At 40.8% G+C, this 23,901-nt stretch overlaps 1 protein-coding gene across 1 annotated transcript; it reads right to left on the reverse strand.

The window, feature by feature from the left end:
- Nucleotides 1-15,190: 15,190 nt before the first annotated feature.
- LOC144716526 (putative lipid-binding protein AIR1B) lies at nucleotides 15,191-15,840 on the reverse strand. Its single transcript, XM_078591658.1, has one exon. It carries the CDS (start codon nucleotides 15,766-15,768, stop codon nucleotides 15,379-15,381), a length of 390 nt encoding a protein of 129 aa, XP_078447784.1. The 5' UTR covers nucleotides 15,769-15,840; the 3' UTR covers nucleotides 15,191-15,378.
- Nucleotides 15,841-23,901: the final 8,061 nt, after the last annotated feature.

The raw sequence follows: 23,901 nt of genomic DNA on the forward strand, positions 1-23,901 counted from the left end.
ATTTATCTGATTTGAGTTTGAATCTTTTGTGTGAGATAATGGTTGTGCAAAATTGCATGAATAAATATTTTGAGGTAGAATCACCAAATTTAGTGCAAGAATGAAAAAGATAAACGTTTAAAGTTTGAAAGGTCAAACAAGAATCTAGGAATTTCATCGAAGGAAAAACATGGAGGAGAAGAGGACCTGAAGAAAGAACAACAACAAACAATTTGGTATTTCTGCATGGAAGTCAAAGTAACATTTGATTTTTTATCTCTGAATTAATATATTTCTGATCTTTAAGTATTCCTGTTGAAATATATGAAATTGCTCCTTGTCTTGAATACTACTTAAGGAGTTATCATTGTGTTTTTTAGGGGAATATATCATCCAGAAATATAATGTTCTTGTTAGATATTTGTAGTTAGTCAGATTAACGCTTTAGGAGCCAAGTTGAAGTTGGTCAAGTGATGTCATTCAGTGGAAAACTTTAAGGGCATTCCGAAACATGGCTATGGCACATCATCGCCTTCGGACTGATACCCCCAGACATAGTTAAGGATTAGCCTAAGATATATAAAAAATAATTGTGTCTCCCTTTACCTCTACCTCATTTCTTACATAGAAAATTCATAGGTTAACTAAAAATAAAAATAATATACATAGAGAACCTAAGTTAACCCCCCCCCCCCCACAGATTATTCCTTTTCCACTTAAACAAACAAATAACTTTAGCTACCAAATAAGAGTTATTATCAAATATTATAAATTAACTACATCAACATATATATTAAGTAATTGAGGACCAGTTTAACTCAACTGGTAGGTTCAGTTTTCAGCATGTCAGCTTTTCAAGATACACCTCGTGCCCTTGAAGATATAGAGTAATGCTATCACTTTCTCCTTGAACCTTTACCACCATCAGTTACCATTGATGCATAATGCTTCATCCCCATAAGACTCATCAATGACTTAGGGTATGGTTAATTGTTAAACTCTGATCCACAATTCTTTTACTGCTAGAGAATACATTTTCCAATAATGTCACTGCCTTGGGGATAGATTTAATTATAACATATTCCTAGATTAAATTTCTTCTTATTCCAAGGGCAGACAATCCTGTTTTGAACATTTAATCAACTAAATGTGAATCTTAGTATGTCCTATTGAAAAGTTGATTGAAATTTAGTTTTAGAGACTTGTAAGTTGTAGTTAAAGCATAAGTGCCGACCAACTAGATATCCATAGCGTCTCATATAAATTAATTACTCATACAATGGCAACCTCAATCAACTTGTTTGATGTTTAGGTATAATACCATTATGGGATTCATATAGACCAATTCAGCGAACTATTTCTACAAAGAGCACTCACCATTTATCCTTAGTTTCTCCATACAAACAACAATATAACTAACCATACCTATCATATAAGAAGGATAAGATAGTGCTACTCAATTAGGATAGTTCAATTTCCATCGCGACTATCCATCAAATGAAAGTATTTAAAATACAATTTTAAAGACCAGTAATGAGTATATTATGATCTCATCATAATTCAATAAATCATTTCACATATTAATATAATTTTATTATTTAAACATCACATGAGAATAAACGAGTGAAATTATTTTTTTTAATGAAGTTAAATAGAAACATGGTAGTTTGATTGGCTTGAAGAGCAAAAAAATCAAGACTTAGTCAAAATTTTACAATGTTTGGAGCAAGGCTAGGTTCCTTGAGCTAGGCCTGAATGGGGTATGACCAGGATGAACCTACATGAATTGAGGCAGCTAGCCCAATGGGCCAGCTGTAGATTGATCACTGCTAGGTGGCCCCTATTACTATCACGGCCCTCGGCCAAAGAGGTAAAATTGAGCATTTAATTTCATTTAAAATTTAGAAAATTGTTTCAAAGGAGTGCTTTAAGTATCTAATCTGTATAGGTTTTCAATAAAAGATGGAAAATAATCAGTCTTGTAATAAGAGTAATGAAGGAGAAAATGAGTAAAAATTAATTGGCCACTAGCGTAAAAATTCATGGGAATGAAAAAATTAGATCAAAGACATACAACCACAGATTAGGATTTATCAATTATATGGATATTACATCAATTTGAATTATTGCACATTATAGATATTTGTAATACACCTTGCATGATTTATTTGAAGTCATATGGAGCAGACTAAGGGAGCTCCGAACGAAGTCATAATGATGCCAGACGTCGTCAAGCCGTCATCCGGTTGACACCGAGGGTAGCGGCTCGGTTTCGAATCTGGATCTCAATCAGACGATGACACTCAGTGTCGTCCGAGCAATGCTAACGGGCATGTATAAATGATGACGTGAATGCGAGAAATCGTACTCTCGTATGTGCGTGCGCCGATGTGCGGTGTTGCCGTTCCAGAGATTGACGGAGTTGCGTCTAGTGAGGTCAGACGGGCCTCCCGAACCTCGCCCGAGAGGGTCGAGGGTGAGTGCGTCGCCAAACGGGGAGACCCCGCTTACGTGCTCACACGCGTCGGGCAAACCCGACTCGTACCGGATAGGTAAGACTCTCGTAGGGATAATCGTCATTTTCTCAACCTGTCTCGCTCTCACCTATCTAACCCGAGCACGGAGGAGGCAATACGAAAGAGCACTGAAGAAAGTAAGAGATGTAAAGGGCAGGGTGAAGGGGTATCTGCGTCGCACTGGCGACAGATATTTCGTACTAGCTAGATCCGGAGAAAATGGCGAGGCCGGTGCCACCGACGTCGGACTAATGCAGGAGCGAAGGGAGGCGCGGACGCGGGTGAGTGATGGTGTTGACCACACACACGGAGTGCAGGCGACCGGCACAGGCGTGGCGCAGTCCAGGGGTCGGCCGCGGGAGCAGTAGGTGATACAGCCTGGACATAAAAAGGAGAAGGAGCATGGAGAGTGCGGAGAGGCAGCCTCTCGCGTGCAACAGGGCGTGCACGCAACGCAGGCACGCGGGTGCTTGTGCGACGCCGGGCGCAGGTGCTAGGCGGCGCTTGCACGGGTGCTTGTGCGACAGCGGGCACTGGCGCTTGACGGCACTCGCGCGAGAGCGCCTCGGTGGGGCAGTCGGACGTGGCAACGCCCTGCGCGGGATTGGCCACGTTCGGTTGCTGATGCGCGAGGCCTGCGCAGGGTCAACCCTCATGAGCACCGGGACAGGGGACGGCCGCAGCCGATCGCGGGCGTGGGCACGACCCGCAGGCGGGACCCCGGGCTGTTTATGGTGGACGTCGCGAACGCGCACAAGGTGGCAATCCGTTCGCACAGGCAGTCGGAGATCGCAATTGCCTGGCAGAGCTGAGGCCGATGATAGGCGGCGTGCGTAGGCGACAACAACGTCGGAAGAGGCGGCAGAGTTGGTGATGACGGCAGGGCGATGGACAACAACGGCGTGGTGGCGGATGGCAACGACGTGGTGGCAGGTGGCGTTGGCAGTGCGGTAGTGCTCAGGCGGGAGGGCGGCCGGCGGCGGAGTCCTCTCCTCCCTCTCTTCTCTTCTCTTCCCTCCTCTTCCTCTCCTTCTTCCTCTTCTTCTTTCTTCTTCTTCTTCTTTCTTCTTCTTCTTCTTCTTCTTCCTTCTCCTCTCACGACCTGACTCTTCAACTTCCAACGTTATAATTCAAAGAAATTTCAAAAGTGACTCTTGGGGGGCGCCCACCCCTCCTTATATAGGAAGGATGAAAACAGGCCCCCTTAACAACAAAAGAAAAGGGGAAATGAAAGGAAATAAGGGGGCTTGTAAGGCCCATTAAGATAGGTGGGATGGGAAGATGTCCTCATATGGGCTGTTCCCCTCACTACAATGACAAAATGAAAGACGAAGAGCGAAGAAATAAAATAAGAAATGGATAAGTAGAACGATTCGAAGATGAAGGTGGCGCATCGTCACGCTGAATATCTGAATTTCGGGGTCGCGCGTCGCTGTTGCGGCTCATCGTGTCGGCTGGACACGTGTCGGTGGCGGGCTCGATGACGGTGCTGGCTCCTCAAGTGATGGCTCTGCAATGTCGAACTGTGTCGCGCCATCACATAAATAGTAGATATCTTTAGGGAGTTTTCAATTTACTTCACTTTTATTGAGCAATCCGAAGACTTTTTACCATGACAGCCAACAAAGTCTCCCTAATCGCCATCTTGAGAGGAAACCCAAGTTTAGAGTAGATGCTCTTAAGCAACTAGAAAAGGAGTCCAAAGTGGCTAGCAAAGAACATATGAAATCATGAGAGATTATTTTAATCATAAAATCCTGCACATAACTACTCTCTTTCCCTCTCTTTTTCCCTAACTATGGGCATGGACAAGTAGAGTCATGTCAGCATGGCAAAGCTCATTACGATCCACGTTGATATTTATTATTTGACGTGAGGTTCATTTGTATAATTTAAAGATTTTGCTAAAAAATAAAATATCTATTTTACTTTTCTAGCCTTTAAAAACTCAGAAAACTTATATAGATTGGTTTAGTAATTTTCTTCTATCTAGGCTTGAAACCAAATTCCAAAATGTATATAAAATTACAGAAAGTCTCACAAACTCTTAAATTTATTGTTTCTCTTCAAAAAGTTTTCTTTTGACTGTTAAGTTTGGTTATAATTATGAGAAGCTTCAAAAATATTTTTTGCTAAATAAAAATGAAACACATGAAAACTCAACTAGTTGACTTATTTGTAGATGATGAAATCTCGATGACCCAACCATATTTGTGTACCTTTGGGGGCATAAAAAATAAGATAGTGTCAAATTTAATGACTAAAAACCTGGAGGTCATAGTTGAAATACCACCATCTCTATGCAAGATGTATTTGGTGTCTACGGTGTAATAATCAAGGCAAAAACATCGATGCTACAATATGATTCAAAATTAGGTATAATAGCATTAAATGACTCATGGGGATAAAATAAGGAAAATCTCCCCCTTAAAAGCACAGTATAACCTTGATTGGTGTGTCCATGCTAATGGCTACATCATTGGCTATACCCATATATATGAGCAGAATAAGCCAAGATTTTGATATTCTAGATTAATATTTAAGTATCATTCTTGAGTATTCTTCAACTAGGAATATTTAGAACACACATTTTAAGGCTCTCCGCAAAATCATACCCTGTTTCACTTAATCATAGTATGCATTCATGAACTTCATTATAAGCATTGATCCTGGATTATATGAATGTATGCATCGTACTCTAACGTGAGATTACAATATTCAGCGAAGTCTGGAATATACATGGATAGTAACTGGTCACAAAGATGTTCAATGAAAGGGTTAATTAAAACCGTTGAATCTTTTGGGACGTTTAAATGATATTGGCACCTCACAAGTTAGAGGATAAAACCTACACATTGGGTAAAATAAAATAATGATTAATTAATTTATTAGTATTACATAATCAAAGACTTAAATAAAAATTGGTTATGAAGCGAATGGATTCATTAATGTCATTCACATGGAGACCTGAAAAGTTAAATGCATTAAGTTTAGAGGATGTTGAAGTCTACAGGTGTTTACTAAATAAGAATGTTAAGTACAAACATCCATGAAGTTCTCTCCTTCAATCCCCCCTTTTACCCTTCCTTTGTGTGTTACCCCATCTGGTGTGATTAGGAAGGGGTGAAAAACTGTGTAAATTATGCCAGCACTGGTAGATATGAACACTATGACATTAAGAATGCCAAGAAATGAGTGGAGACATCTATAAACCAGCATCTTCTGCAGCCAAATGATAGATGAGTCAACTATTTTCAATGTGGTTCGATCGTGAATAAGTGTTTCTATTTTTTAAACATCTAATTAGATAAATATTTACTCAGTGAAACAAAACTAGTCATGCATCGTTGATTGTGGGAGGAAACTAACGCGTAGTTCTACCAATGTGATTGTTAATGCAAAGGCATTCTCCTAAAACCATAGGACCAAGTTGACAAAATCAATATGGTTTTTCCTTATCATCTGGACATGTTTCCCTGAATGTATATCTGTAAGACCTTGGTTAAAAAATAGAAAAATGTAACCCTATTTTTAGTGACAGAAAGTAAATGATGAATATTCTGAAACAAGAGGCAATCTTATTTCAGCTTCCGGTCACATTTATCCTTGTTCTCATATGTACCTCGTACACATGGCTCACCCAAAGTGTCCAAGCCATTGGATAAGTAAAACCAGTATCTAAAGATTTTTAATAATTTTTTTTATAACTACTTAAGTTATATGATTTACTACTCCCTATCATTATTTATTTGGTTATCATTATCATCATTAAAACTCTAATGAATAAACATTGAGTCAAAAAAATTGTTTAGTATCACAAAAGACTAGCCAATAACATATTTTTATTGTAAATACCTGATGACTCTAAAATATGTCATCAAATAATCAAGTTCTCAAGTTTAAATTCATTACAATTATCTTGTGAATTCATGCTAAGTTCATGCATATGTATTGTTTTATGAAATCACTAACCCCACTTGATTCTTTGAATCAAGTGGAATATATTTAACGTTTTATGGCTAGTGAACATTCAGAAACAGGTTAAGAAGATCAAGGAAGAGAGGAGGATCAACAGAAGTGGGCAAAAATTTGAAGTGGCAAAAATTACGAAAATGCCCCTGGGCATGACTTAAGAGAAAACCTATAAATACTCTCTTGAGAGAGGAGTTTAGGTGTTCAGAATTTTCTCTAAGGAAACTAGGGCTTGGAGAAGAGGATTTCTGCACCCTCCAGGAGCTGATGAGCTTTTGGAGTTGGAGAGGAAGAACAGACTGAAGATAGCTTGGATTGAAGAACCATGACTCGCGCAAGGACGTGACACCCGGCGTGGGAAATCGCAAGCTTCAGCCCTGTAATCCCTCTCTTCTCAGACAATTTTGGTTGGGTTGGAAGAGTCACAAGATCTTCCAATGTTTCCCAACTGAGGATTGTTTCGTTTAGATTTGATTTCAGTTTAAACTTTGTTCCTTTGTTGTTCAAATCGTCTTCCCCAAATCTTCCAAAAGAACAGAACTCCTCCGCATCTCCACCACGCCGTGTGCAGCAAAGCCGCGCGCTCAGCCGCACGCAGCCGCGCGCAGCGTGCACCCGCGCGTCTGCTGTGTGCAGCACACAGCACAGCGCTGGCAGCCGCGCTGGCGCGCGCCGCTGACAGCGTGCAGCACGCGCGCAGCCGTGCGCGCTGGCGCGACAGCGCGCTGGCGCCAACGCGCGTGCGCCGCGCAGCAGCGCAGCCAGCGTCGCGCAGCCCGCGTGGCAGGCGCCGCGCGTCTGACAGCGCGCGACTGCGCAGCGCGCACGGCCGCGCGCAGCCGCCTGCGCCGCCGCCAGCCGCAGCAGCTGCTGCGCGCCCGCCGCGCACACGCCGCGCTGCGTGCAGCACGCAGCCGGCGCAGCACGCAGCGCCGCAGCAGCGCGCGCAGGCTTGCGCTGCGTGCAGGCATTCCGCGCAGGCAGCGGCGCCGCATAATAGTGGCGCGCGGGAGCCGCCAAGCACGCAACACCTTGCGCGCAGGTTATCCTGCACGCAAGGTGTTCGATCCTTGCCCCAAAGGGCAAGGATCTGTCTGACAGAAAATTCTCTGTAGACGGCTTGATTAAGTTGCACTTTAACGTACTGAAAAGGAATTTCCTGCTGTTTTCTTTTGCTCCCTGTGGATCGACCCTCACTCGCCCTAACTTGTGAGGTTTATAAATTCGTTGAATAAGCTTAATCCTCACACATGTTACTGATAAATAACCAGTAAAAAACACAGTAAAATTGAGCTTATCAATACCATCTAGTAATTTTTTTGTTTTTTGACTCGTATAATAAGAAATAATAAAAATATACACATAACTTAATCTTAAAAAACAACAGTTCAAGGTGGATGGAAAAATCTTGAAATAAAGTTCTAACCAGGAAAAACAATGAATATGGTTTTCAATAAAAATAAACTGATCCTATAATCCTGAAAAGTTGAACATAACTTACCATAATCCACATTTTCAAAGGAATCACTTAAGGATGGATCTGCAGACAATTTCTCGGATATGTTATTAATTTAGGAATAGTTTTATCTTTGATAAATGTAGTTATATTATTCCTTTGTTGAGCTGTATATTTGGTTGGCTATGGAAAAGAAGGATTCCACCATAGTAGCACTTCAAAGATATTTGGTTACCTTTGTGTCAGCTAAAATCAAATTATCTGACAGTTGAAATGTTTAATTTAAAGCAATATTTTTACAAGTGGGAATTTTGAACCTGCCTTTCTAATACTAGCCGTCTTTATGTCTTCAAGTAGGAGTATGCTATATCACTTCAGCAGAAGGAACCTTTATTATGGCCCGGTTAAAAGTATCCAACTTTAATGGTGAATGTTAATAATATGACATATTTATTAGAATCTGCATCTTTTTTGGTTTTTTTTATCTTTGTTCATTTTAGTTTAATTATTATTGCTGGTTTATCAACATTAGAATTTTTTCTCCACTTCATGATGCAGCTATTGCATGCATATTTTCATAATTCTGTTGAGGATAAGACATGTCTAACAACAGAAGGTAAGTTTCTAGGATGAATTGGTGGCCGAATTGGAATACAACATTATTTATCCACATGAGACCCAACTTTATCAAATTTAATTTATAGCAGAGTCCTTTCTTGAATATGGATTCTGTATTGTTTGTTCCATCTCTTTTCTTTATTTTTTGATCTATTCTGCTTCAAATATGGAGTACATTATACTTTTTGATCTTGCATTGGGTCCATATTTTCCTGTTTTCTTGCATTTTATATAAAAATCATCTCCATAAATGATAATATTCAGATGAAAATTATTCTGGCTTATGTGCGAGTAAAAGTTCATATGCCCTTTGATGGAACGCGTCAAAACGACGTCGACGAAATGTCATCGGAACCGCCATCGTCATCATCAGCATCACCACCGGTCCGTGTCCAGCCTGACCGGCATGCCAAAGCATCCATGAAGATGCATGGGTTTAAATACCCCGGGTAGAGCACATCCACACAGGTGTTCACGTTAAATTATCTGTTTTCTTTTGTTTAATTTCTATTTTGTGTTCGTCACAGCGAGTGCATCCTACTTGTCGTGACGCGTCCGTATTGTCTTGTTTTGGTACCAGTGTGTATCGTTTTATTTTCATGTTGTTTAATCTCTTATTTTCATTATTTGTGTTGTAAAAGGGGGTCTCTTATTGGACTTCCCCTTGTTGGACCCATTGTAAGGGGCCCATCATGGCCTTATATAAGGCCATGATGGGTGCCGCGTTCGTTTTAGATTTGGGATTATTGTTTGGCAGTTACAGTTTTCCAGTCTCAGATCTCACGCCTGAAGGAAGAGGAGAAAGGAGGAGAATAAGAAGGAAAAGAGGGGAGAAGGGAGAAGAGTAGTTCCATTCGACTACCGTCTCCAAACCGGATTACGTTTTGGGCCGCTGTTGTCGACTCTAAGCCGCCTCTGCCGTTTCTCCAACACGCAACTTTTTGTTCTGTGCGGTCTTCACTGCCACCCGACGGGCGCCAGTTACCTTCGCTCGTTCCACTACTGATAAACGCGCAGATCGTCCCGTCTTCCCGCCTCTGACTTGGTGCAGGCTGTGCCTGGCTGACGGACGCGGTCGTTGCCCGGCCATCAGTGTAGGTGTAATCTTGCCGCACTCTGGACAATATGTAGAATACTCCGAGCAAACCGCGACGACTGGATAGTCAGGCAACGTGACCCTCATTATCACCACCATCGGTGGTCATCGCACGTGAACGTTGCCCGGATTGAACAGCGCCACTATCCGATCGCGGGAAGGAACTGCTGGACGTTAGCCACCGGTGAGACGGTTGTACTCCTGGACTGATTGCCGGCGAAAGCTTACCCAATACGTTGTGCTTCCCATCATCACGAGTCATCACTAACTGCGTGTTCCCACCGCTCTACCATGCACATACGTGCTGCTGTCCTGGTTGTGCTTCCTAGCATCTAGTCGTACGTCCACCTGTGGTTCGGCTGTAACTGAACAAAGCAACATCAGACCACCCTATCAAGCTGTCGCAGCCCTCCGCTACCCATCACACCATTGGACTTGGGTCGACCGCTTGACCCGCCTCACCGCATTACTACCGCCAAGCCGCTCACGATCGTGCCCCGTGTTTCTCAAGTCTTGTTGCTGCCCAACCATCCTTCTCGCCTTCGATCCTCATCTACCCAAACTACACAGTCCTGTGTCGCGACTTTCCCGCCAGCCGAGCCAACTCGTGTCCGTCCACGACACACCTTCGCCAACCAGCCCTCACAACTCGTGCCCGACAAATGCCCCCACTGACGAGGTACGTCGTTCCCTTGCTCGTCGATCACATTACATCTTCTAGTATATTTTTTTGCACTCGGGTTAGATTGATTGAGAGAAAATTATCGAGAAAACTATAATTTGAGTGAATTCCCAGGTATGGGTCGAGCCCATTCATTAAGTGCGAGTCCCTACGGAATTATTCCGTTTAACACTGTTGCCATCGTCGTCAGTCTGATGAGGGTCATGAGGTCACCGTCTTCATCATCGGTCGCCCACCCGGAGCTCAAAATTCAGCGAGTTCCCGCAAGTCGGACCTGCATGTACATTCATCTAGAGTTTTATCACGTCACGTTGTTACATTCACTATAGTGAATTACCTGTGTGAAGACACCATTGACAACATCCGACATCACCCTTATAATTAGAAGAAGAAGGGTCATAATCATGATAATCTTGATACATATTAATTCTTGAATCAGAAGACTTTTTCCAAGTAGGTTTATTAATATTGCTCAAAGGAATAGTCATGACCTGATCATGCATAGAAAAATATGTCTAAATGGTCAGAGAAATAAATGATGTAAAGTTAATTGTTTGGGTGAAAATAATTATATGACTCAACATCATATATCAACATATATCGTCAAGTGAGGAACAAGTTTTGCTAATTATTGAGTACACAAATCAAGGTAAACTGAACATATATTTATCATTCACCATTCAGAGACTTGGCCCTGCGATGAGGAGTAGCATTATGAATATGCTTTTAAACATGAATATTGTAAAAGTACAACCACTAGACACGCCAGTCATTTTCTTTCTACCTCCCAGACATGCACAAAGAGGTCAAAAAATTTCACAATCTTCTACCCCAAAGTGTGACATTTTATAATTTTCCACATGCTTAACCAGATACTAATGAGGCCTTTAAAAATGTTCGTATTGCTCCTTTCTAAGCATTAATTTTCCTGGGACAAATTATTAAAAAATTGAATTTCCATATATTTTGAAGAAGGAAAATTCAGGGATAGGGCATGAACAATATAATAGATTTATCAATGAGGCTGCATGGCAAGGGTATTACTTATGAAACGTCCTTTGGAATATTACATAATTGAAAAGTTTAGCATGTCACTAAATCCATCTAAATGCTAAAAGGGTTAGGCACGCAACATGATATGAAATTTAGAAGTCGTACAAGGATCTATTTGAGATACTGGTTCCTTCCATGTGAGTGCATTAATTATAGTATGATGTTTGTATCATAGGGGGGCACAAAAAATAACATACTTTTCATTTTAGATTAATTTTCAGCATTATTATTTTTCCTTTACAAAGTTTATCTAGTAACGCTTCATTTCCGTTTTCGTGGTGTTTAAGTGATACTTGATCATTCATGATGAAAGTATCGTCACTAAAAAATGAATTAAGAGTGGAACTTCTGTTTATCTTCAGATTTTCACATCGCTCCGTGCAAAATGCACTCTCTAATATATCCAACAAAGATACCCAAAAAAAATCCACAATGCAATCGTTCCATTAGAATGATGTGAATTATGAAATCAACTTTGGGGTAATAAATTCGCATTGATGTTGGATAACTTTCTAGAGACTTATTTAACCTTAAATCATAATATAATCTATTATGATTTATATAGGTACTAAGAAAGGTTAATATATATTTATATATTAGAAATTTAAAGGCCATTTAATATTGTAAGCATGGAATGGATGAGATAATTGGTAAAATAGGAATCACTATGCAATTACATGGATGATACAGATATAGTTGTAACAATTAATGCAGATAACCATGGAAGATGGGCAATTCACAAGGGTATATTAGATATGGATGGATTCCATGTTTGGAGAGAAGTAGATAGATGTAAATGAATGAATGTCGATAGGAAGATGACACAAGCATAAAAGACTCACTTGAGACCTGCATATTATGCTCGGATCAAGGCAATTGTAAGAATCGCAAACATCCTCAATTACAGTATCAGCATATAACTTTATTTATGATCATCACCAAGAAAACTGGATGGCTATCAAAATCACTTTCTTTAATGAGCATAAAAGAGCAGGAAACATTTCAAGATGAGGTTTAGTTGGATATATAGGTATATTTTATATTCGATGTTATCGATAACGATAATAGGGAGATACCAACTACCTCAAGTTTTCGCCCCAAAAGTCCTGCCAAGTTGTTAGATATCCCCATTGGAAGTTCAATTATTCCGCACACTTAAATTTTCACTTTCATTGACCCCCAACTGGTCAAATCACTGACGTTGCATAAATATCATTCTAATACCACCAGGTGGACACATTTTCTATATTTCCCAAATCCCATTGATTCCAGTTTCATTCTACTTTTTTCCAAACCTGCATTATTAAGCTATATAAAATGAAAATTTCATAGAAAGAGTTAACATTATGCCATTTCAATCTATGATGCCATAATAGAAATGTTTCATATCAATTGTAAGGGTAATCCTCGCCAGGGCAAATACTAGCTAAAATTGAAATTTGAATGAGTAGTCCACATGTCACAAGGTAAGTAAACGTAACCACAAACATCTAAGAAGGAAAATATAATTTTGAAAATATGGATTTCTTTTATAATAAGAGTTAGTATATAGTTATCCTCTTAAGTGGTATTTAGGATAAGGCATAATTTTATGTACTTCTATAGGAGTATTATTTCAGATAAAAATTAAAAATTTAGATATTAAAAGTAGGAAATGACTTCCCTGAAGCAATATCTCCCTGTCTTTTCGGGGCTATCTCCTCTAGTCCTCTTATTATCCACATTTCTCTTTAGATAAAATTCTTGGATGACACTATTAGCAAAAACAATTATATGAGACTAAGTATTTAAAATCAACCTTAATCAATCTAAAATGTCCATCTTTCCGTGTCCTTAGTCAACGATGGATTCCTCCATGCCAATGTTTCAACCCCTGCAACCCTTTCAAAAGTCAGCAAGATATTGGATTCCAAGCTCAATTGAATTTTATGAATGTTAAGCACCACTTATATCTTGAAAGAAACCCCAGAATAAAGATATCAAACTTTTGACAAAGGAGGAGAACATGCAAAATTTTGGATGCTAGCTTTCTTTCATTTGAATCTTAAATCACCCTACCCGAGAAAGCACAAGTCCAAGTGATTTGGACTTGAATTGATGTTAAATACAAGCATCCTCTTGATGAAGTGAAATATCTCTGTAGCTTGTTGAGTATGATTATCGAAGAGCACAGAGAAGGGATTTTGAAACTAGGGCTCAAATGTAAATGTGGACGTTTACAAAAGTTCATATTGTTAAGTTATAGTGAGCTTAATACTCATATGCAATTATTATGGATGGAGAAGATGAAAGAATAACCATCTGAAATTTGAAAAATCTATATTTGCTATTTTTTATTTGTTGAAAATACCATTGAAGTGTTCAGAGTAAAAAATAGTTGTTAGGCTCACCACATCAAGTTTAAAATATCTGGAAATTTCAATTATGTTTACTAAATGATTGTGGTCAAGAAATCACCACTGGACATTAATACAAATGTATTTAATATTCATTAAATCATCAATACTTCAGCCTTCAAGGTAGTAACCAGGAATGTGAAAAAGTCATTAAACTAGTTAAATGACCTTAAATTCACGCACACATTTTAACCGTAATACATAATATATTTATACTAAATCAGTGGTTTGACTTGTTTGCAATATCGTCTAAGAAAGTAGTATTTAATATAGCTAAGGATGTTATTTGGTCGTCACTTACAACTAGTCAACTAGTTTACTAAGGACACATTAAAGCATTTTACTCAAAGTCCATTAAAGCATAACCCTTAGTCATGCCAGGGACATTACTAAAAAAATCCCATTTAACTCTCATGAAATCTTTTATGATACTATTTATAGAGGTGGAACCCACATTTATAACCTATAAAAGACATTTTTGAGTGTGTATACCTTCTGTTTCTTGTACAAGTGGATAACCATCATAATAAATATATTTGTAAATTTAACCATAATGACAACCCAAAATTCATAATTCACATATGAATGCAAATACAATATATCTCGTACAACTGCAAAACTCAGAAGCATCTAATAAAATCATATCCTCAAAAAGACTTAAAACATAGTGTGATTCGAATTGTATGAATACTACATGTATGTAATTTGTCTTTTGATATATGAATGACTTGGATGTTTCTAACGAAATACAACATGACATTAGCATCAAGGTCCCCAAAATGGGAGATATGCATGCATATGCCGACACGATACCGACATCATGGATTGCCAAGATGCATGGTTTTCCCTACATATACTGACACGATACCAACTTGTTGCTGTACCCAAACTAATGGAATCAGACAGGTCTCGTTCTTATTTTTTCACGAAGCATAATTTGGCCTTTGCGGAAATTTCAGGAGAGTTCAATTAACATGAATAACAAAAAAACGAATAGCAAAATTACAAGCAATTAGGAAATAATACTATTATTGACGAAAATATGGTCTGTGAAATTGTGATGGGAATTTTAGTCATTTCACTCTTTAAGAGTATCAGGGGAACTTGTAGACGGTCACGACTAAAACTTGGACCAGGAGCTAAACCAGAAGGTTTACACATAAGATTTATCAAGTGTTTGTTGAGCACATACATCATGTATGAAAAATAAATCACCTAACGTATGGTGGATGACCTAGGTAAATGAAAATTTCTTGATATTTTTTACTTCTTCGACGAGCCATTATCAGGCAACGGATTCATATGTAGGAGACCATCTTGGTATCATTAAAACATTGCCTTGTCAACTGTTTTATTACGTTAAAACATTCTGCTGACAAGAATCATGCGGGGATGAATATGCTCGCTCCTTGGGTAAGAATATTAGACAAGAGAATCATTTTATTCTTCATGGTTACAATATAAAACTTCACTGGACAGGGGGAGGGATCACACATAAGATGAAGTAGAATTAGAAAAGAAGTAGGATGACCAGATACTACAACGTATGTGATCCGAGCGTAGCTTATGTTGTCTTCATTCCAAGATGGTATGCAATGAGTCAGCTAAGACTATGCACAGCCCAGCCCAATGGGAATCGGGATGCCGCAAAGGTTGAGAAGGATCTTGATGTCGCCAGGAATGCTAACGGTGAGCCCGAGAACGCTCGCCTTTGCCGCGATGCAGAGGCAGGACTGGAGATTGTTGCTAGGGATCTGCTTGACGACGTTGCAGCATATGGAGCTGTCGAGAGAGATGCCGAGCAGTTTACGAAGCAGGATAAAGGGAGTACAAACGGCCAGGCTTAGAATGTTTATGACGCATGTAACGATGTTGAGCGGAGGTGGGGGCGCTGGCGCCGGGGCTGGCGGTTGGGCGGGCACGCCAGCTATCATCGAAAATAAGAAAAGATTGAAGATGTGCATTAAGGCGAGGTTAGTGACTCGGGATTTGGAGGCCATATCTCAACTCAACACGCGGTCTATTGGTGTTGTGACAAGACAAAGCCGAAAGCCGCTTGTGTGAACTTCGTCTGAGCTAGTCGCTATATATAGAAGTTATTACATAGGGTATAGCTTCGTGACGCGGATAGTTGATAAAACCAAAGGAAACAGTTATTCGCTGATTCTTTATTTTGACCTAGCCTGTAGGACAACCTTCTGAACATGACCCACACGGAGAAAGTGAGTATAAGCAAAGCGACCCCATGTTTCAATGCACCCATGGTTAGCGCCAAGCATTATTCTTTCTTGATGCTTACGTTATTCAATGCACTTTAACGTGGTCATCTTTCCTCCTTTCTGGTGGAGGATTGGACATTAATCTTAGATTCTTGGGATTTGTAGTCACTGTTCGCACAGGCAAACTTAATTAGGCAACACGGCACAGAGCTTGAATTTATGACATTTTCACGAGGCGAAAAAGGCGAAGTTATCAAAAAAATGCGAATATACAAGTATTTTCAATGTTTATGGGATCCTCCGAACTCTCAAAGCTTCGGGAAAGCAGGCGGGATGCAGCCTCACGTTGCTCTCGAAAATATGAATATTTCGAGCGACATTCGCTTCTAAAACACAGACCCACCTTACGTTAAATCAATTATTTTCCAAATCCTGACGATATTGGATTACAGGAGACCGACGATGACAAGTAGCTGGTTGTCATTCGATGGATCATGTTACGTGGTCTACTAAAATCATTGTATGTGTCCAGTAGTTGGTTGTTGGACCGCAAGGGTTTGCGGAGCTACTACGGCAGCGTTCCGGGCTAATGATATTCGGTTTAAGGCGACGACTTAACGGGGATGCCTGGCCCGTTACATCTGGAACAACCTATCACGCCACGTCGGGCCTTTGGAAACTGTAGCTCGAAGTCAACAAGTATAAATAGGATGAAATAAAGACAACTCTAATGAGTCTTATCTGATTGTCTCGGTCTGACCTTATCCTCAATTACAATATTTACAAACTTTTAGTTAGAGGATTGACTGAGATAGTGACCCGACGACTGTGGTGGCCGATTACAAGTGCCGACGAGCTTGAGGTCAATTTTGTTGGGATAGAATCTCTGCTGCGGTACCTTGGCAGCACAAATCCTGACGGGAGAGAACAGGGGAAAAGAAAAAGGAAGAAGTAAAAAAGAAGAAACCCTCGTTTCGAACTTTAAATGTCTAACATTGTTCATTTTATGAGTGGAAAATTAGTCGGGAAAGGGAAATATGCTGAGCGGGAAATAAAAACCATGGGGACCCATTCAACAGTCGTTTGGTACGCGGAAAAGAAATAAGAAATCTGGTTAGGAATTCAGCTAGGTCTTTTGGTTATTGCTCTAAGAAAAGGAACCCGAGCCACAGCTCAACAGAGCGAACTTCTTAGATATGTAAAATGAACTTACGACATGACATTTACTTACCCGCGAAGGATATGGAATCGATCTGAAATAGCCGATCCTTAAAAACGGTCAGATTAGCCTTCAGTTTGGTGATGTGTAGTTCCCTGTCGCGTTCAAAATACACATATAAAGTAACTCGTAGATACGCGAAATATCTTCCGGCATGTATTTTTCGGCCACGAGGACTAGCTTGTAGGGATTGGAGATGAAGATAAACGGGGACTGGGTTATTAGAACTCTTGGTCACGTTGCCGTCTCGACATAGGTCTGAGGAGTTTGGAAAAAAACCGTCACGTACCCGTCACGCATCCCTCCTTTGTCGCTCCATCATTTCACCGTCACCGTGACGGCGTCACCGTCACTGGTGACGGAAATAATATCTTTATTTTAATATGTTTATAACTTCTAAGTTCTAACTTCTCCAAAGAATAAGGATTCCGGGTTAGGTCGAAGTCGAAACTCGAAATCTCTTCTTCAGGGATTCCTCGAGCCAGGTCGAACGCTCTTGACAGGTCGAACGCTCTTGGCAGGTCGAGAGAGCTCTCCTTCTTCTCCATTGATTCTCCATCAGTCGGGGACCGCTTCCGCTAACAGGAGCTTCGCCGTCAAGCAGTATGTTGTCTTCTCCGTTGATAATGTAGTTTACAACAATATCAGAAGGAATCATATTACTGATTTTGTTCTGTATTTCTATATGTAGCATTAAATGTTGAATTTTTGAATCCAGATGGAACGTCATACCATTTTAAAGTTGTTGAACAAATTTTTTTTTTTGGACGCGGAGCATCAGTCGGTTTTTTTAATGCATTGCAAGTCTCTTAAATTGGTGACCTATTCGGCTGGTTCGGATCAATCATGCATATGCACAAGAATTTATCTTACATTTGAAACCATATATACATAAATTATCGCTCAAATGGCTGTTTTCTTGCTGTTATATTTATTGCATAATAAGGTATATACGCAATTTCTGAAAAGATTCCGGTAAAAAATTCTGTAAACGACTATTTGATGCAAAACTAGTATAAAAGTAGCAATTATACGCGAAAATGGACGTACATGATAATAGTAATGTTACCAATATTAACATGTTATCATTATTGTCTTGTGGGCATGAAAATCAATGTAAATTTAATCTGTAGTCGTAATATGTGAGCTTGTAAGTTCACCCGTCCGTGTACCAATTTCATATCTACTCAAGAATGCTAATAATAATACTAACACTATTTTTTATCATGTAACTTCATAATTGACAACTGAAACTGTCGACAAGTGACTTGATCATCATATATCTGCTGTTTATTCATTACATTGACACCTCTTTTAAAAGTATCATACTGAATGTTTCAAGAACAACAATTACCATATTCATTGCATCCATTCCTGAGATCTCAAGAACCGATTATCATGATTTTATAATGAAAATCATAGTTGTGCAGTAAGTTAGTGTGGTTAATCATAATCGATATCAAAATTACTTCCTTGTTAGAGATTATAATTGTTAAAGTGTTTACGTTATTCCATTTACCCATTAAAGTGCAGTAAGAGTCTTACTTTGCATGGAATCCCTGTCTTTATTAAATCAAGGCATCCAGAAGTCAACAAATATTACTATAGGCTATTATATATATAAATTATGAGTTCAACTACACCTTGTGCTGTATGGATGGATCATTCAAGCACCAAGCCAGTGCCTAAGAACCCAGCAAGTAAGAGAGTGAGAAAGGAATAGAATGTGACATGACGAGAATAATCAAGTAAGAGAGAGAACATGAGAGATGTGGATGAGGGACAGAGAGAAAATGAGAGCTACATAGATTGGCATCAAGAAAGGCCACAACAAACAGATAGATAGATGAAGATAAATGAAGAAAATGATATTGGTAGATTGAGAATCAAAGAAAGGAGGGCAGAGAGATAGATAGAGATGTATATTGATTGACATAGAAAGAGTGTGAGCTAGACACCAAAGCGCGGGGAGAAAAACCAAACGGAGAAAGAGGGAAAGCTAGATTGGTAAATAGAGACAGAGTGAAATAGAAATGGAGGAAGGGAGATGTATTGATAGAATAAGATAGCACTATATACAGACATAGAGAAGAACTTTTAAGCTGTAAATTCCTGCAATAGTAATTTGCAAATTACGTATTCTAAGGATTGAAACAACTATACATTTAAGGACGGATAAGGCAATGCACTGTATGTTTAAAACAAGATCCAAGTTTTTTCTATCTGAATGGTGTGCTTTTTTTACACTCAATTCCAGAGAAGTTCCTGTTTTTAAGTCCAAATAACTCTGGTACGAAATGAATAGTATTGCATTCTGGACGATATTAACTATTTACGATGAAATCTTTATCTCATTTTATTGAAATAAAATTATGAATTTTACTCCCTCCTCGGTTTACCACAAGTCCAGTCTCAGTTTGATTGAACGCTAATCAATACCAATTATAGATACTACTTACATATAATGATGCCATCACAGGCCATAGTTAACTAACACATTTTATTTTTTCAATATACAAGTTACTGCAGAGGACTGGAATAAATGAATGTTTAAAATTTATGTATTTAGGGAAAAGAAATCATTACTTTGATAGAATTTTGCTTTATTTAAAATAAAACGAGAATGACATGCTGTTGTGACATCATGCGACTAACAATTATTAATTAACATTTCATCATGAGATGATCAGGGATCGCCATTACATAGAGATGTTTTAGTGCAATATTACATTTTAGTTCCCATTCTCAAAATCAGCAAAGAAAATAAAAAACCTAATTTTCAATTTATAAAAGGTAAAGTGAGAAGGATAGATGGACGTATTGACAGATAGAGAGAGAGTGCACTATAGAGAAACAAATAACTATATAAAATCCTTGCGATCTACGTTTATCCTAAAGAATCCTTTTGATGGGAAATGGTTAACCGTCTTTTCTCTCTCTCCTCTCTCTATTCGTTGACTTTTCTTCCCATCTCTCTATTCTTCAAAGTTCTTTGCTCTCTCTCCTCACTCAACTCCTTTATTTGACTTTTCTTCTCCGCTCATTCTCTTTCTTCTATGCGTTCTCTCATCCCTTTTAACCGCCAACAATGATTGACTACACCTTTCGTTTTCTCTCCAATTTTCTCTTTTTTCTCTTTTCTCTCATAACTTCCATATTGAATTTTCTCATAACCTCTCCCCCTCACCTTTCTCCACTACTTTCTCTACGTGGAACCACCTTTCTCTATACCATTTATCTTCCAACCACCATTCCGAATTCATAGTTTTTTTCCCTTGGAACCGTATGTTTCCTTCCCTTTAAAAGGGGCATGAGACTGCTTGTATGAACATCATTTGCTGAAGAATTATTGTGAAGTTATTTTGTGAGAAAAGAGTGATTCTTAGTGATTTCTTTTGGCGATAATGGCAACGGGGAACAGTTCGACAACAGAATGAGCTCGTAGCTTGTCTACTTCAACATTGTCAACACCTCTTAGGTTTCTTCTTCCTCTTTTTCCATACTTCCCTCTCCATAATTTACCTCTCCACAATTTACCTCTCCACTTATCTTCACCATTCCCCATCATTGAACACTTTCATTCAAACTATCCCACCATCTTCACCTAGATCAACTCACCATCCTAATTCGTCATTTCACCAATTCCCACAAGGTGTCGCATCCTATTCCTCCAACCTCACACTTCACCTCCACCCCTTGCAACTTACTGATGTGGGACAGCTAGGGAAAAGGGCGAGTGAGGAGATGGATAGGACAACGACAAAAGGGGGGTACAGAGCACACAAATCCACGTGATCGAATTCGGAATTTAAAACCGAAGAAATACTGGTGGTGCAGTCCCGTTCCTCGTCGAGGGCAGGAGTACTGTCTTCAACCACTACGACGATGCCGAAGCACCAAATCCAATACATGAATTCACGTCACGAGGAAATCTCACAATTGAGAGAATTTTAGGGAATTTCAAATCAAATCAAATCTGTCAGCGGTGGAGGATTCTCACGGAATACTAGACGAAGAACACGTCGACACCAAAGAGTTCAGGCGTACCTCGGCACCGAAGTGCATAAAGAGGCTGCGGGGAATTCTGGTCGTGACAAGACCGGGCGATCCGGGTGTTGTATGGCCCACTGGAGGAGAAGATCTGGACATTCCAGGCGTTGAGCGGCCCTAGCAAAGAGACGTTCCGCGCTTCAGTGGCCAGAGTGCTTGGGCGTGAGGCGTTGTTGGCGGGACAATTGATGTGTGCTTCGACAGGGTGTCGTGGATCGAACAGCGCGGTTAGTTGGCGAGGGGGCCAAGGGGGGAGTCGCCCCCTTGCGGGGTTCGGGGCAGCGCCCCGCAACCTAAACGGTATGCGCCACGGTAAGAAGCTTCGAGGGCATCCGGAAGTGCGGGTGACGGGCATGCGGCGTACGCCGGCGACCTTGGGGTGGATGGCCTAGGGCGGCTCTGGGCGTGCGGCGTGGGGCGATCCCTGGGCAGGCGGCCTAGGGCGGCCCTGGGCGGGTGGCCTGGGGTGGCCTTGGGCGGCCCTGGGCGGGCGACCCGGGGCGGCCTTGGGAGGGCGGCCTGGGGCGGTCCTAGGCAGGCGGCTTGGGGTGGCCTTGGGCGGCCCCCTGGGCAACGGCCCGGGGTGGCCTTGGGCGGGCAGCCTTGGGTGGCCCTAGGCGGGCGTCCTAGGGTGGCCCTGGGCGGGCGGCCTAGGGGCAGCCTTGGGCGGCCTCAGGCTGTCGTGGGTAGGCCTGAGAGTGGTCCTGGACGGGCAGCCGAGGGCTGTCCTGGGCGAGCGGCGATAAGGAGCAGAGATGGCCGGCGACGCAAGACAGCGACGACGGTGGCGGCGGTGGAGATTGGAGAAAGCGAACATGAGGCTAGGGTTGGGGCAAGTACTCCAAGAAGAGAAAGATAACTCAATTCTTGGAATAAACTTGCCTAAATTTTTCTTGAAACAATGGCCTATACATATAGGCCTTGGAGGAAAGAAAAAATACAAGTACTAAAAATAAAGACGAGGGACGTGGTTTGTGTCACGTCAAGGGGTAGTTGTTTATCTGCCTTTGGCGACGTGTCATGATGCGTGAAGGGGCGTGCGTGCGTGGAGACATGTGTGGAGACGCGTGTGGAGATGGCGGCATGTCTTCGGCAATCGTGTTGGCTTCAGATGACGGTGGTGGCATGTCCGTAGCGTAGGCGTTGACTTTGGTTGATGGTGGTGACGCGTCCGGTGTCGATGCGTTGGCGTCGTCGCCACCACTTGCCCATCAATCTTCTCTTGTGCCAATCAAATTACATATTTCCTTTTATCTATCTTTCCACACCTTCCCCTCTCTCCGTTTGCATCGCTCGTGGAGCTGCAGTTCAATGTAATCCAAGGCGATTCAACATCAAGATACTCAAGCTATTGGCTCCGATTTTTCAGGTACCTTGAGAAACCTTAACTTTTGCGATATATATGGTTCATGATAATTATTAATTTGCTAAAGGGAGAGTTGCTTAGAATTTCCGTGTTAAGCTTTACACGACCATATCAAATATTATATTCTTATTAGTTCTCATGTTATTGTATAACCAAAATGCCTTGTAGTGATCCTGCTCCATTTACGTAACCCCTTCGTAGAGGACTAGACCGACTTCAGATCACCCTTAAGGATACATAATCAACAACATATTTGTGTTATTATGTTTAATTCATGAGTCTAATTTTGCGTCACGCATCACCTTGTGATAGAGAAAGAGAGAGAGATATATATAGATAGGGAGAGAGAGAGGGAGAGAGAGAGAGAGGGAGATAGATACATAGATAGATAGAGACAGAGAGAGGGAGAGATAGATAGATAGATAGATTGGGAGAGAGAGAGAGGGGGAGAGAGAGAGAGGAGAGAGAGAGGGAGAGATAGATACATAGATAGATAGAGAGAGATAGAGAGATAGGTAGATAGGGAGAGAGAGAGAGCGAGAGAGAGAGAGAGAGAGAGAGAGAGAGAGAGAGAGAGAGAGAGAGAGAGAGAGAGAGAGAGACAGAGAGAGTGAGAGAGAGACAGAGAGAGAGACAGAGAGAGAGACAGAGAGACAGAGAGAGAGACAGAGAGAGAGACAGAGAGAGAGACAGAGGGACGGAGATAGCAATTGGGAAAGAGGTTGATAGAGACATAGAGAAATAGAAACAAGAGCGAGAAAGTGTGCAAGGAATTGCCGTCGTGTTAGATATTTATCAAAGTAGTTTCCCGTTAGAGGGAAAGTTAAAGTTAGGTATTATACATATTTCTAGGCTAATGGTTTCTGCTGACTATCCCAGATTTTGCATTGCCCATTATAGTTGCTAATGATTTATGTTGACTGACCTCGGGGCCCTCATGTAAGACGAGGCATTGCCTACTTAAACCACCTCCTTCCTCCTACAGTTCGGACATGACAAGCATACGTTTTGGAACTAGTTGACGTCATTATGCTCTAAAAAAAGAGCATCACTGCCTAATATCAATCATAATATAGTGACGCGGCTATCGTGTTCCAGAATTATATTTCATATTAAATGTTTCTCCAAGCCTCGTATCAGCGATCAATTTGAGTTCAACTTTTCATTTCACATAATTGCCCACTGCTGCGGCTAGTGTTCCCCTGTCCTGAAGCGGTACCGGGTGACGGTACCGAGACGGATGCTGTATCGAATACCGGAAAGGCAATTTTCCGGTATC

The sequence above is a fragment of the Wolffia australiana genome, chromosome 2 (assembly GCF_029677425.1).
Source record: "Wolffia australiana isolate 7733 chromosome 2, ASM2967742v1".
In the NCBI taxonomy this organism is placed as follows: domain Eukaryota; kingdom Viridiplantae; phylum Streptophyta; class Magnoliopsida; order Alismatales; family Araceae; genus Wolffia; species Wolffia australiana.

Excerpts from the sequence above, each read along its gene's own strand:
- LOC144716526 (XM_078591658.1), bottom strand. The coding sequence starts at position 15,768 with ATGGCCTCCAAATCCCGAGTCACTAACCTCGCCTTAATGCACATCTTC.